Source organism: Vulpes vulpes, chromosome 10, assembly GCF_048418805.1.
Source record: "Vulpes vulpes isolate BD-2025 chromosome 10, VulVul3, whole genome shotgun sequence".
Taxonomy (NCBI): Eukaryota; Metazoa; Chordata; class Mammalia; order Carnivora; family Canidae; genus Vulpes; species Vulpes vulpes.
The window spans coordinates 13,953,990-13,966,544 of record NC_132789.1 but is presented as its reverse complement, the minus strand read 5'-3'; the positions used below and the strand labels follow the sequence as shown (position 1 = coordinate 13,966,544).

At 45.5% G+C, this 12,555-nt stretch overlaps 1 protein-coding gene across 9 annotated transcripts in view; it reads left to right on the top strand.

The window, feature by feature from the left end:
* The window catches only part of NOS1 (nitric oxide synthase 1), a 180,033-nt gene that overhangs the window by 136,549 nt on the left and 30,929 nt on the right, over positions 1–12,555 (top strand). For 8 of the 9 annotated variants that reach the window (XM_072722934.1, XM_072722935.1, XM_072722933.1 and 5 more), the window contains exons 12-17: positions 686–880; positions 1,307–1,392; positions 3,951–4,095; positions 5,373–5,477; positions 6,039–6,097; positions 9,255–9,371. In XM_072722934.1, the coding sequence (XP_072579035.1) occupies positions 686–880; positions 1,307–1,392; positions 3,951–4,095; positions 5,373–5,477; positions 6,039–6,097; positions 9,255–9,371 (707 nt within the window). Of the gene's footprint in view, positions 1–685; positions 881–1,306; positions 1,393–3,950; positions 4,096–5,372; positions 5,478–6,038; positions 6,098–7,044; positions 7,147–9,254; positions 9,372–12,555 lie in introns of all 9 variants that reach the window. The other variant, XM_072722939.1, reaches the window with a different exon arrangement.

Sequence of the window (12,555 nt, the reverse complement as noted above, 5' to 3'; positions counted from 1 at the left end):
TCAGGAGTCGTTGAGAAGGATACAGTGTAGTTCAGTGGACTGGGGGGACCAGTGAGCCAGAGATGGGAGAGATGGGAGCGGGTGAGTGATTGAGGAAAGAAAATGCAGAAAGGGGTAAGGTTTTGTGGGCAAAGAGGGAAAGCACTGTCTAGACAAGGTGTGAATCCAGGGCAGCTGACCAGAATGGGCCCTAGGGACTGGTTACCCAGATAAGCAGTCCCGCGCCTTTACTGTGATTTCTCGGTTTTAATTTTAATCAACTCATCCTCAGTACTTTTTTTATTTTAAGAGGCTTTTGTATCAGCACCATAAATGGAGAGTCAGTATCAGTTGCCATAAATAGAAGGTGATTATGATATTAATTAATAAGCAAACAAACACAAGGAAAACAATGCAAAGTTGTTAAATTCTAGCTCAGCACTGTCTGAGGTTCCTCTCTCATGAAAAAGCCAGTGGGGTGGCAGGGGGAGACGAAACTTGGCAAGAGAGGCATTAGAGATGTGTTAGTACCAAAAGGAGACTCTCCCGTGGGTATAATTGAGAGAGAAATGTGGAGAGCCACTCCACGTTGCCTAACATCACCTCCAGGACAATATTCTGGGAAACGCTGCTCTATGGGGAAGGGTATCCCAAAGTACCCCAGCTTCCCTTTCTTCCTGACTCCTTGTCCCCTTTCCTTCTGCAGAGTGACAAAGTGACCATCGTTGACCACCACTCTGCCACCGAGTCCTTCATTAAGCACATGGAGAATGAATACCGCTGCCGAGGGGGCTGCCCTGCTGATTGGGTGTGGATTGTGCCCCCCATGTCTGGCAGCATCACTCCTGTCTTCCACCAGGAGATGCTCAACTACCGGCTTACCCCCTCCTTCGAATACCAGGTCCTGCCCCTCCCTGCCTCTTTTGTGCTAAGTCTTCAATATTTGGTATGCCTGTTTTGCTTCAAGCATGTCTGAATTCAGATCTGCTCTTTGGACATCTAAGTGCTCCACAGCCAATGTGGCTGATGGCTACCATATTGGACAGTGTAGCTCTAGCTAAAAGACTAGTGGAGGCAAAGTGAATAGTCAGGGGTCCCCAGGGGAGTGTTTGAGTGGGACCAAGGGCTGAGTGGAAAGGTCTAGCAGGACAATGCAGGGAGACTGGACCAGCTACTCTGTGCAAGGACCCCATGCTCATCACCAGCAGTCCCTTCAAGAGCTGAGGGTTGGACATAGCTGGGAGCCACGAGCACCCAGGAAGTCCTGAGCATCCCCCAGGAGGAGCTGGATTCCCTCACTGTGGTGACTATGGTCCTCTCTTCCCAGCCGGAGCCTTGGAACACCCATGTCTGGAAAGGTACCAATGGGACCCCCACAAAGCGGCGAGCCATCGGTTTCAAGAAGTTGGCAGAGTAAGTGTCTTGAAGTGGGTGGGAGATGGGAATGCCTCCAAAATCAGTGAGCCCCAGTAAAGGAGGCTGCGCTGATGCTTGGCCCTCTGACCCCTTTTGTGATGTGATTTTTCCATCTTCTCTGAACCCCTCATGCCTTCTTTGCCTCAGGATCTGAGATGCGGATGTTGCTTCAACTTTTTTCCTTACCAGTCTCACATTGCTCACCTCCCATGTCCTAAATTCTTGTCTTGGAGGCAATAGCATGTTGATAAACCAGCTCTCCTAAAAATAATAACTGCACTAGTAATTATAATAAGAATAATAGATTTATAACATTTGCCAATTTCCATGGTGTAAATACTCCCCCTCTGGCCAATTTCAAGCTACTGACATGAAGTCACTGCACCCAGAGGTGGGAAGGAGCTGGAACAAGCCAACTCGCGAGGACTCTCACCAGAGGCTGAGCTCTAACACCACTCATTCATTCTTTCCTTCATTCATTCATTTGTCCAACAAATGAATACTGAGGGCCTACTCTGTGCCAGGCACTGTGCTAGGCTCCAGCCATGCCTGATGAGCCAGATAAATGTTGTTCCTGTCAAAGCTCACAGCCATTCGTTTCCCAAGAATCACACCAATACAGGAAACATTACAGGTGCCATTGAGGAATGATTCATGGTGCCATAAATAGAGTTAGCCGAGATTGGAAGGTCAGAGAGGGCTTCCTTCAGAAAATGACAATTGGGCTGAATTATGAGATGAATAGACTTAACCGAGCAAAGGAGGGCAGGAAGGAGATGATGGGCCAAGCCACAGAAGAGTAATGATCCTAAAGAATGTGTGGCCAACCACGGGATCCGCTGACAAGTTAGGTGGGGCTGACAGAGATGATCTAATGGGGATAGCAGCCTTCTCCTAAAGAGACCCACTCAGCGGAGACCCCTGTTTGGAGTTAACCTTTTGGCAGAGGAGCTGGATACACAGTGAGCAACTCTTCCATCAGCACCCTCAGGTCCAGAACTCTCTGGGTACAATCCCACGATGTGCAACAGATGCCATCCATGCCATGAACCCCAGAAGAAAGGCACTGGTGGGTCCTGCAGGGACTGCAGACCTAGGTCCTGGCTCCAGTCACATGGCCCATGGCACCTCTGTCCCTCTATCTCCCACGCTTGTCTCTCTTTCCACCTAACCCCATCTTGCAGCCAAACAAGAACACATCAGTGGCCATCCTTTCCCTAACAAGAGAATCACGGATATTCTCAGGGAGGGCAGGCTTTGGCTTTAGTTCAGTAGAGCTGTTTTTGGGAGAAGAGAGAGTAAGAAATCTAAAACATTAATTGCACTATTAAGTGTGGGGTAGAAACAATGGTGGTTAATTATAGATGCTTTTTTATGCTCTGATCATGCAAAGGGAATCCTCCAGACACCTTTTATTCTTTTCTGTTTCTCCCTCTTAGCTCGGAGTGCTCTTGCAGTGTGGGTGGTTTCCCTTATTCTTAAAAAAAAATGAATTTCCCACCAATAATCCCCAGGTGGGGCTAATTAGCAATTTGTCTACTCTAAGGTTCCATGTTGGAGCAGGGGTGCCAGCTCAGAAGGTGAGCCCAGGCATTCCTGAGCCTCTGCCTATCTGCCACCCCCACGCCCTCATTGGCAGGAGGGAAGGAACACTGGTTCTGAATCCTCCATTTAGCTAGAAAGAGCCTAGACTTAATAGTTAGGCTCCCCAGGGATTCGGTGGTAGCAGTGTCTTTAAAATTCATTCCTTCCCTCTTTTGTTAGATACTTATTTAGTGCCTATTAGATATCAGGCTCTGTGCAAGATCCTGTATATGAAGCCTGACTAAACTGGAGCAAGTCCTCCTTTTTGGATAAATAAGCCTCTAAAATCCCTTCTAATTCAATACCTGGTGATTTATTAGTGTCTCTCTTTCTATCACATACACACATACACATACAGACACACACTAGAATTAAGCTCCATGTCTATGTTCTTCAGCTCCTATAACTATGCCTGACACATGATGTAGCACTCAACAAATGTTTGATGAACGAACAAATGAATGAATGAATGAATGAACTATCATCTTTGGGGGCCATGCTTGGCAAACCCAGGTTCTCAGACTGGGATTGGTCAGGCAAGCAACAAACTAACAAAACTAACAACCATGTTAGCTCATGACTAGTTGCGCTTTTTTGTTTTTTAAGATTTTATTTATTTATTCACGAGAGAGAGGCAGAGACACAGGCATAGGGAGAAACAGGTTCCATGCAGCAAGCCTGACGTGGGACTCCATCCCGGGTCTCCAGGATCACACCCTGGGCCGAAGGCAGCACTAAACCACTAAGCTACCTGGGCTGCCCTAACTAGTTTCTCTTGAAAGATTTAATAAAAGGGTTGATATGGTGCTAAACTTAGGCTTCTAGTGTCCCTGAAACCATCAGAGATCAAGAGAAGAGTAAGTTCTCTCCCGTTACATTCCAAGGATCATGATCCTTGCCACAAAGCCCCAGCCTAGCATCTTCCCTCTTTTCTACATTTCCCATTTTCTTCTCCATCCTCTTCCCCCCAGAGCCGTCAAGTTCTCGGCCAAGCTCATGGGGCAGGCAATGGCCAAGAGGGTCAAGGCGACCATCCTTTATGCCACTGAGACGGGCAAGTCACAGGCCTATGCTAAAACCTTGTGTGAGATCTTCAAACATGCTTTTGATGCCAAGGTGGGTAGCGGGCAGTGTCAGTTCCCTGGTCCCATGTGGTAAATATATAGTTGGGAAGGGGAGTGAAGGAAGTTAACAGAGAAAAAGAACCTTTGAGAATGGATGCACAAGCACATCACAAGGTGCGCATCAGCATGTACATGCATATTCGTATAAATTTCAGGGGACTTTGATGCCCCTCTTCCCGTGACCTTCCAGGAGTCCAGGAATCACAAAATTAAACCCCATCTCAAAGCAAAATCTTAGAGGGTTGATGAGAAAACATTCTGGGGTCAGTTTGGGAAGCTCTGCATTAAACCCATTTCAATGATATCACAGAGCCTTCAATTTGCAAGTCTGCACAGTTGACCCTTGTGCAACATGGGGGCCAGGGGTGCTGAACATCTGCATGTATCTCTTGACTCCCAAAAACTGAACTACAGATAGCCTGTTGTTGACCAGCCTTACATGAACAGTTGATTGACACGTATTTTGTATGTTGTATGTATTATATGCTGTATTCTTATAGTAAAGTAAGCTACAGAAAGGAAAATGTTATTAACAAAACCAGAAGGAATAGAAACTGCATTGACAATACTGTATTGTCCTTATTGGAAAAGAACCACATATAAGTGGACCCACGCAGTTCAAACCCATGTTGTTCAAGGTCAATTGTATTCTAATTTCCAAATGAGAAGGGGATAGAATATAAACGTATTTGTTCATGGCTCACTTATTTTCGAGGAGCCTCTCAGGAGACTGGGCTTCCCTAGAACCTACTTGGAGAAATGTTGCTCAAGAGATGCTGAGATATAGGGCAATATCTTCCCTACGGCAGGGATCTCAGAATTACTTCACCCAGGTCCCATGCTGCTGGAGGGAGGGTTAGCAAGGAAGCTGAGCAGACTTGGGCAGATCCAGCTGGGCCATTCTCAGCCTATTGTGGTCAAGAAGATTCCACAACCAGTTGATTATAAGCCCAAGGATCTCCATCAAGATCTGTCTCTATTAGCAGCTAACCCCTTCCACCACTGCCCCAGGTTCTTTATGGTCCTTCAGGCCACTGTGACCACAGAAAGGTCCCACACTGCCAAAAATTTTAGGTCTACCGACTTGAGCCCATTAAAATAGTGACACTCAGAACTTTTAGTTCTCCTTCCAAAGGCAACAGCTCAAGATGACTTATCTTGTCCCCTTGTCTCTCTTCTCCCCCCATCACTTTTTGTTCTCTCTTATCTCTTCTCTTGCCACCTTCTCCCTTCCTCTCCCCCACCATTCCTTCACCCTTGCCCTCCTAGGTGATGTCCATGGAAGAATATGACATTGTACACCTGGAGCATGAAACTCTGGTCCTGGTGGTTACCAGCACTTTTGGCAATGGAGACCCACCTGAGAATGGGGAGGTAAGATGAGCTTTCACCTATTCTAGCATGTTCTCCATTGGGAAGGTGGGGGGGAGCAGTTATACCTGCCAGTCAGTAGCAAATCCTCCCAGAGCCTCAAAAGCCTGTGACTTTGATTTGGATCCAAGTTCCACAGAGATTGGACACTTCCCAGACCTCAATCTCTCAGTGTCCACTGACTAGCCAATTCCAAGTGAAAATGCTGTTGCCTGAGTGAGCTGTTGCTTTGGATTGGATGCTCCAATCAGGACCTTGGCATCCCCTGCTCCAGCTGAGAGAAGTGGGGACAATCTTTTTACAAAGAGAAAGCCACAATGGGGGTTTGTGAGCTGGGGGTAAAAGGTTCACACCTCTAGCCCCTTTATCAGCTGGCCCTTCCAAATGCACCTGCAGCTGGAGTACAGCTACCCAGCCTGAACCCCTGACCATCTCTAGTATCCTGGCCCCTGGAGCCATTAGGCTCCTCTTGTGCCAGCCAGGACCCCAGACTCTCAATGCCCAACCCTATTCCATGTTTCGAAATCCGTGCTTCACGTTTCAATCCTCTCTTTTGGCTTCCAGAAATTCGGCTGTGCTTTGATGGAAATGAGGCATCCCAACTCTGTGCATGAGGAAAGGAAGTAAGTGAATGACCCTCCAGGGTCACATTACACACTCTGGAAGCAGCTGAAGATTATCTTTTGGCATCTGGGTTTCACATTTGAGTCTGGCGGGTTTTTGTGACCTGAAGTCCATTTGTGAGCATTTTTAACTGGTGGGTGTCTGGGGTCCACTGGGGCTGATATTTTGACTTCTCGGGTGACTGCACTGCCCCAAGTCCCAGTTTCTTTTTCCACCAAATAGGGCTTGTTATACCTGCCTTACCTTCTTAACTTGTAAGAATCAAAGGAGAAAATAGATGTAAGCATCTTGTGAAAACTTAGGAGCCCCGTGTAAACACCAGTTCTTACTATTTTTCCGCTTTGGAAACCTAGCTTCAAAATTAATGAAAATGAGCTTCTTTCCCCACAACTGTTCCATCAGATGCTCTCAGTGGAGTTGCCGGCTAATGTAGAGGTTGAGTTCAGAAGATAAGATACCTCATAAGGCAAAAAAAAAAAAAAAAAAAAAAAAATGCCTGTAGCCAAAAGATGTTCATAGTGAAATTGCATTCCAATGTGGTGTTGGGTTTGAAAGATATTTTGTAAGGTGACAAACACCTGTAATCCTGAGTACCCTTGCAAAGCCCAAAGTCCTGCATAAAGTAGAGAACATATGGCGTGTGCAAGCTGAGCTATCTTTCAGTGAGACCAACACAGTGTCCCCTCCAGCATGGAGCAGAGCAAATGCCATAGCTGACTGCTACTTAGAGGCCATAGTCTGCAGAAAACCTCTCCTGGTTTTCTCATAGCCAAGCACCTGTTGGCGAGTTCACATACATTCCACATCCAAGGGATAGCTGTGTCCCTCCTGCTCAGCCACCTTTGTCCCCACTCTCCCTGTCCCTCTCCTTCCTAGGTGATCACCACAAGCTCCCCCTCACCCTTCCTTCAGGGAGAGAGAGGGCACCATCCTTTCTCCCCTCTAGGTACCCGGAACCCTTGCGTTTCTTTCCCCGTAAAGGGCCTCCCCTCCCCCAAGGTGACACAGAAGTCCATGGTCTGGCTGCAGTTCGTGACAGCCAGCAGAGGTAGAGTGTGTGTGCGTGTGTGCATGTGTGTGTGTGCGTGTGTGCATGTGCATGTGTGTGTGTGCCCATCTGTGTGTGCACACATTGGTGCACATGTATGCACCATGTTCGTGTATGCGTGTGGGCATGTGTGTGCACATGTGCATGCATGCCCAGGGCCAAAGCATCCAAGGACACATGTGGGTCTCAAGGAGACCTGAGTTCTAACCCAGGCTGTGCCACTCACTCACTAAGTAACCTTGAGCAAGGCATTTGACCTCTCTGGGTCTCAGTCTTTCTCATCTGCCAAATGGGGAGAAATCGTCTCCGCCCTAACTACCTCTGGGAGTTGTTGAGAGGATCAAAGGATAAAAACAAAGAGGAAAGCGTTTGGAAAAACCTCAAACCTCATACAAATACATGTGCTATTATTTTTAACCCACAAGCATCAACCATCCCTCCCACACTAACAACACAGCCACCCCCTGATATGTTGCATGACTTATTTGCAGAAATGACTCAATGTGAGACTATTTTAGGGCAGAAAATACACTTACATATATTTAGAACTTTCCTGACGCTGGAACAAAAACTTTGAAGAACGTCCAGCTTACAAGCCCTGCTGCCAGAATGCGCAATGTCTTTTTTTGTCTTTTGCACTCAGATTTGTCTGTTGAGACGTTTTGTTTTGGTTTGGGTGTTGGTCTTTTGTTTTGGGAGGAGTCGTTTTGTTGTGTTTTTTGGTCTTTTATTGTGTTTTTATGTTTTGTTTTTGCCTCGTCTAAGAACAAAACTTCCCACTTTGGGAGGAGAACAGGGAAACTGGATTTTTTTTTTTTTTAAGTCTCAAGTCTCCTGAGCCTCTCGTGCTGAGGTTTGAGTCCCAGTGACATCTTCCTTCTGCTTCAAAATAGTTTAATAAGAAGTTGAATCTCTTTTCATGCCATGTCTCAGTGCTGAACATTTTCCACGTTTACTTGAAATGGGAAATGTGACAGATCCTTGAAGTGTCCAAGGACCATAACTTACTAGAAAGAGAATGTTGAATGGGAGTTGTCCAGCATAATCCAATAAAACTTTCTAGGATGGTGTAAATGTTCTATATCTGTGCCATCCAATACGGCAGCCACACCACATGTGGCTCCTGAGCACTCGCTAGTGAGGAACAGATTTTTAACTGTATTTATTTCAAATCAATTTGACTTTGTTTTTTTAAGGTTTTATTTATTTATTCATGAGAGACACACAGAAAGAGGCAGAAACATAGGCAGACCGAGCGCAGGGAGTCCAATGCGGGACTCTATCAGGATCCCAGGATCGCACCCTGAGCCAAAGGCAGGTGCTTAACCACTGAACCACGGAGGCATCCCTAACTTTATGTTTAGATAAACACACATAGCTACCGGGGCACCTGGATGACTCAGACGGTTAAGTGTCTGCCTTTGGCTCAGGTCATGATCCCAGGGTCCTGGGGTCGAGCCCCTCATCAGGCTTCCTGTTCAGCAGTTTCTGCTTCTCCCTCTCCCTCTGTGATCTCTCTCGCTCTCTCACTGTCTTTCAAATAAATGGATAAAACCTTAAAAAAAAAAAAAAAAGACGCACATAGCTACTACATGGTAGACAGCACAGGTTAGTTCCTGGCTACTCAAAGTGAGTTCTGGGGACCACCAGCATTGGCATCCCTTGAGTGCTCATTAGAAATGCAGAAACTCAGGTCCTGCCTGGATCTGCTGAATCAGAACCTGCACTTTAACAGCATCCTATGATGATTCTTGTGCTTGTTAAAATTTGGGAAGCAAGGAAGCTTGGTCTCATAGTTAGGGGATGGTCTATTCTATTTGTGGCTTTTTGCCAATTAAATCATCTTGACCGTTTCATTCTCAAGATTCCGGAGTCGAGTGTGGTCAGGAACCTTTTAAATACACGTAGTGTCATGTGCCGATGGCTAGCTATCGTCGTGATGGATGAGGGTAAGTTGATCCATTCTGGAAGCATCCATAGAAGCATTATGGTCTCAACATGTAAGAGAAGGTCCTAGAAACAGGGCTTGTCATGTGAAGGTCCATTGGGACATTGACCCCAGAGGGAGTTCCAAACCAGAACTCACAGGCTGTCTTCTGTTTTGGCAGGAGCTACAAAGTCCGGTTCAATAGTGTTTCCTCATATTCTGATTCTCATAAGTCATCGGGTGATGGGCCAGACCTCAGAGACAACTTTGAGAGTGCTGGACCCCTGGCAAATGTGAGGTGAGCAGGGGCCGTGGGCATCAGGGAAGATATCTTGGGGAACTGGATTCAGTTGCAAAGTGGGCTCTTTGTTTGGGGGGAGGGTCTCCCTTCTACTCCCATCCATCTCTTGAATAACCAGCTGCACCCTGGTTGTCTGGGGACTGTACCCACCCTGGTAAAGCATGCTACCTGGGCTCTCCTGTGACCTCTTCCTGTACATACTCTCAGAGCTCCATTGCCCAATCTCACCCCATCATCAGCACATCATTTGTGCTGAAGGATGTTCTTCCCTAGAAATATCTCACTGAACTGCCCTTCCTAGTGATACATTTTACACCAAACAAACTTTTGGGGACACCCTGCCATGCCTCAGTCACTCTTAACCCTGGGATACACATCAAAATTGTTTGGAGATGTTTGTAGTATACCAATAACCAAGCCCTATTTCCAGAGATTCCTGTGTAACTGGTCTAGAATTGGACCCAAGCTTTGCCTTTTAGTTTCTTTATTTCCCCTAAGTGCCTCTAATGTGCAGTCAGAGTCAAAAAATATTGGCCCAACCCCCTACTTATCAGAGTACAGTGGTCACTTACCAAGAGATCATTTTAGGTAGATGGACAGATATTTTGTATTTCAACAGTTGTGAATTAAGTTCAATGAGCATTTAGGAAGAAAGAAAACTAGATGTCAGGTCCTTGGTTTTGCCAATGTCCATAAACACAGCTAATCTAAGCCAAGTATTGGGCCTGGCCACAAATCTTCCTGACCTTTGCCAACCGAACCTTCTCATACCTGCTCAGGACAATGCTTGCTAGATGATACACATCACAGGGGTCCTGGGTATTGAGGTATTATGTCCAGCAGGGCACTTTTTTAATAGACTTTTATTTTTTTAAAGCATTTTTAGGTCCCCTGCAAAACTGAGAGGAAGATATAGAGATTTCCCATATACTCCCTTCCCAGGCCCCAACAAAAACAGCCTCCTCCAGCACCACCATCTCCACCCAGGGTGGTACATTTGTACAGTTGATGGACCTACACTGACACATCATTATCACACAAACTGCATAATTTATATTAGGGTTCATTCTTGGTGTAATTCATTCTGTGACGTTTGACATCAGGGCATTGTTTTAGCTTGACATTGAACATCAGTTTTGTACATTGACAGTCAGACCCATTTTTTCCTTATGAAATCTATCATGGCTTAGAGCAGGCATTGGCAGGCTGCAGCCTGCAGGTGCAACACAGCCTGGCCACTGTGTACTCTTACACAGCCCGAGAGCTGGGAATGGTTTTTACAATAGAGCATTTGTAATTCACCTGATGAAAGAAAACATTATTGCTGAACTCCAATTAAGCAAAACTCTACCCCCCCCCAAAAAAAGGAGTTCTATCTTCATAAGTAGGCACAGTACTAAAACATTATCCTCAATAACTATAATAATAATAATAATTTTTTAAAACTTTTTTTGTTAATAAAAATGCACAGGCATTTGTTTTCCATCTCTTATGTAAGTATCTACAGAATAGCTTCGATTTTGCTTCTTGGCCTAGAAACCTAAAAATATTTACTCTCTGGCCCCATGTTTAAGAAGTTTACGTTATTCTGTATGTTGACAAATTGAACACCAATAAAAAATAAATTTATTAAAATAAATATAAATAAAATAAATAAATAAATAAATAAAATAAATTTTAAAAAAAGAAAACAACATCTCAACGACTTTCAAGCATCATTTATTATTATTCGTGCAGCACAATTTCCTTTAATTGTTGATTACCAATGTATTTTCTGCATTAATAAAATGCAATTTTAACAAAAAAAAAAGAGAAGAAGTTTGCCAGTTCCTGGTTTGGAGACTTAAAATGGGAAGTTTGCAATCATAAGGTAAAGATAGGGACACCTCGATGGCTCAGCAGTTGAGCATCTGCCTTTGGCACAGGGCATGATCACAGGCTGAGATCCCAGGACTCAGTCCCGCATCAGGCTCCTTGCATGGAGCCTGCTCCTCTCTCTGCCTGTGTCTCTGCCTCTTTCTCTCTCTGTCTCTCATGAATAAATAAACAAAATCTTTAAAAAATAATAAAAAATAAGGCAAAGTTGTTGGTGGAAATGGGAGTCTAGGAAATAACTGGACTTCAGGTCTTCAGGTGTACCAGGAAACATACTAATGAATGAATCACCTGAGCCATCTGGTAGTGAACACAACTGAGTTTGATAAGCTAATGAGTACAAATTGAAAGCAAGTTAAACAGCAGTAATAAGGAAATAGTAGTATCGGTGGAAGTCATGAATGGCAGACGCCATGAACATAAGTATTGCATATTTGAGGAACAACATCATAACTACAGTCATGACTGGTGCTAGGAATTTTCAGTCTCTGTTAGGCTGAGGCTAAGGGGCATGGCTTGGGGCAGAAATGCTCCTTCCGGTTCCCTTCCAAACAGTCCACTCCTGGTTACTAGCTGTCCTACCTGTCACACTACCATCCTTGGAGGAGAATGTGAGGAAATCCAGCTCTAGGAAGATGACAGGTAAAGGAGTGATGGGAGGAAAACACTGCCTAATCCCACGTACTTTCCTTGGAAAGCCTCTATAAGCTCAGGGAAAGAAGGGCAGGAAAAGAGAAGAGGCTCAGTGAGGGAGCATGCATGTAATTTTCCAAGGACTGGATATTAACCTATGCTAATTCTCACTGGATCTGGGAGACACCTGGACCCATCTCCAGCGCATTCTCCAACGACAGAGAGAATGGGAATCCCGTCCTAGCTTCCCCTCCTCCTTCCCTACACCCCCCATCTCAATCTTTGGCCAACTTGACCCCTTCATCCTAAACAAAGAGATTCAGAGGCCGGAATAGCTGACACAGCTCCGCTCCTGGGCTTGTCTGAGATGACAGTCTACGGCAGAAAACTCCAACCCAGGAAAGAAGTGGGGTGGGGTGTTCTTGTCCCACTTGTCAACCTGTCGCTCTGGTCCCCATGAGGTCGAGACACGCAGCTAGGACCAAGCCCTGGAAGTGTGACATAAAGGGTCTGTAGGACAGTCAATTAGCAAGAGTGGCCGTCTGAGACACAGCCCTTCTCTTCTCGTACTCCAGTCAAGGCAGCCCACCTTAACAGAGAGGAAACTCTCATTAACTTGACCCCCTGCTGATTCAAACAGCCACATTTTCTTGGTGGCATCTAGGCAAAGAGT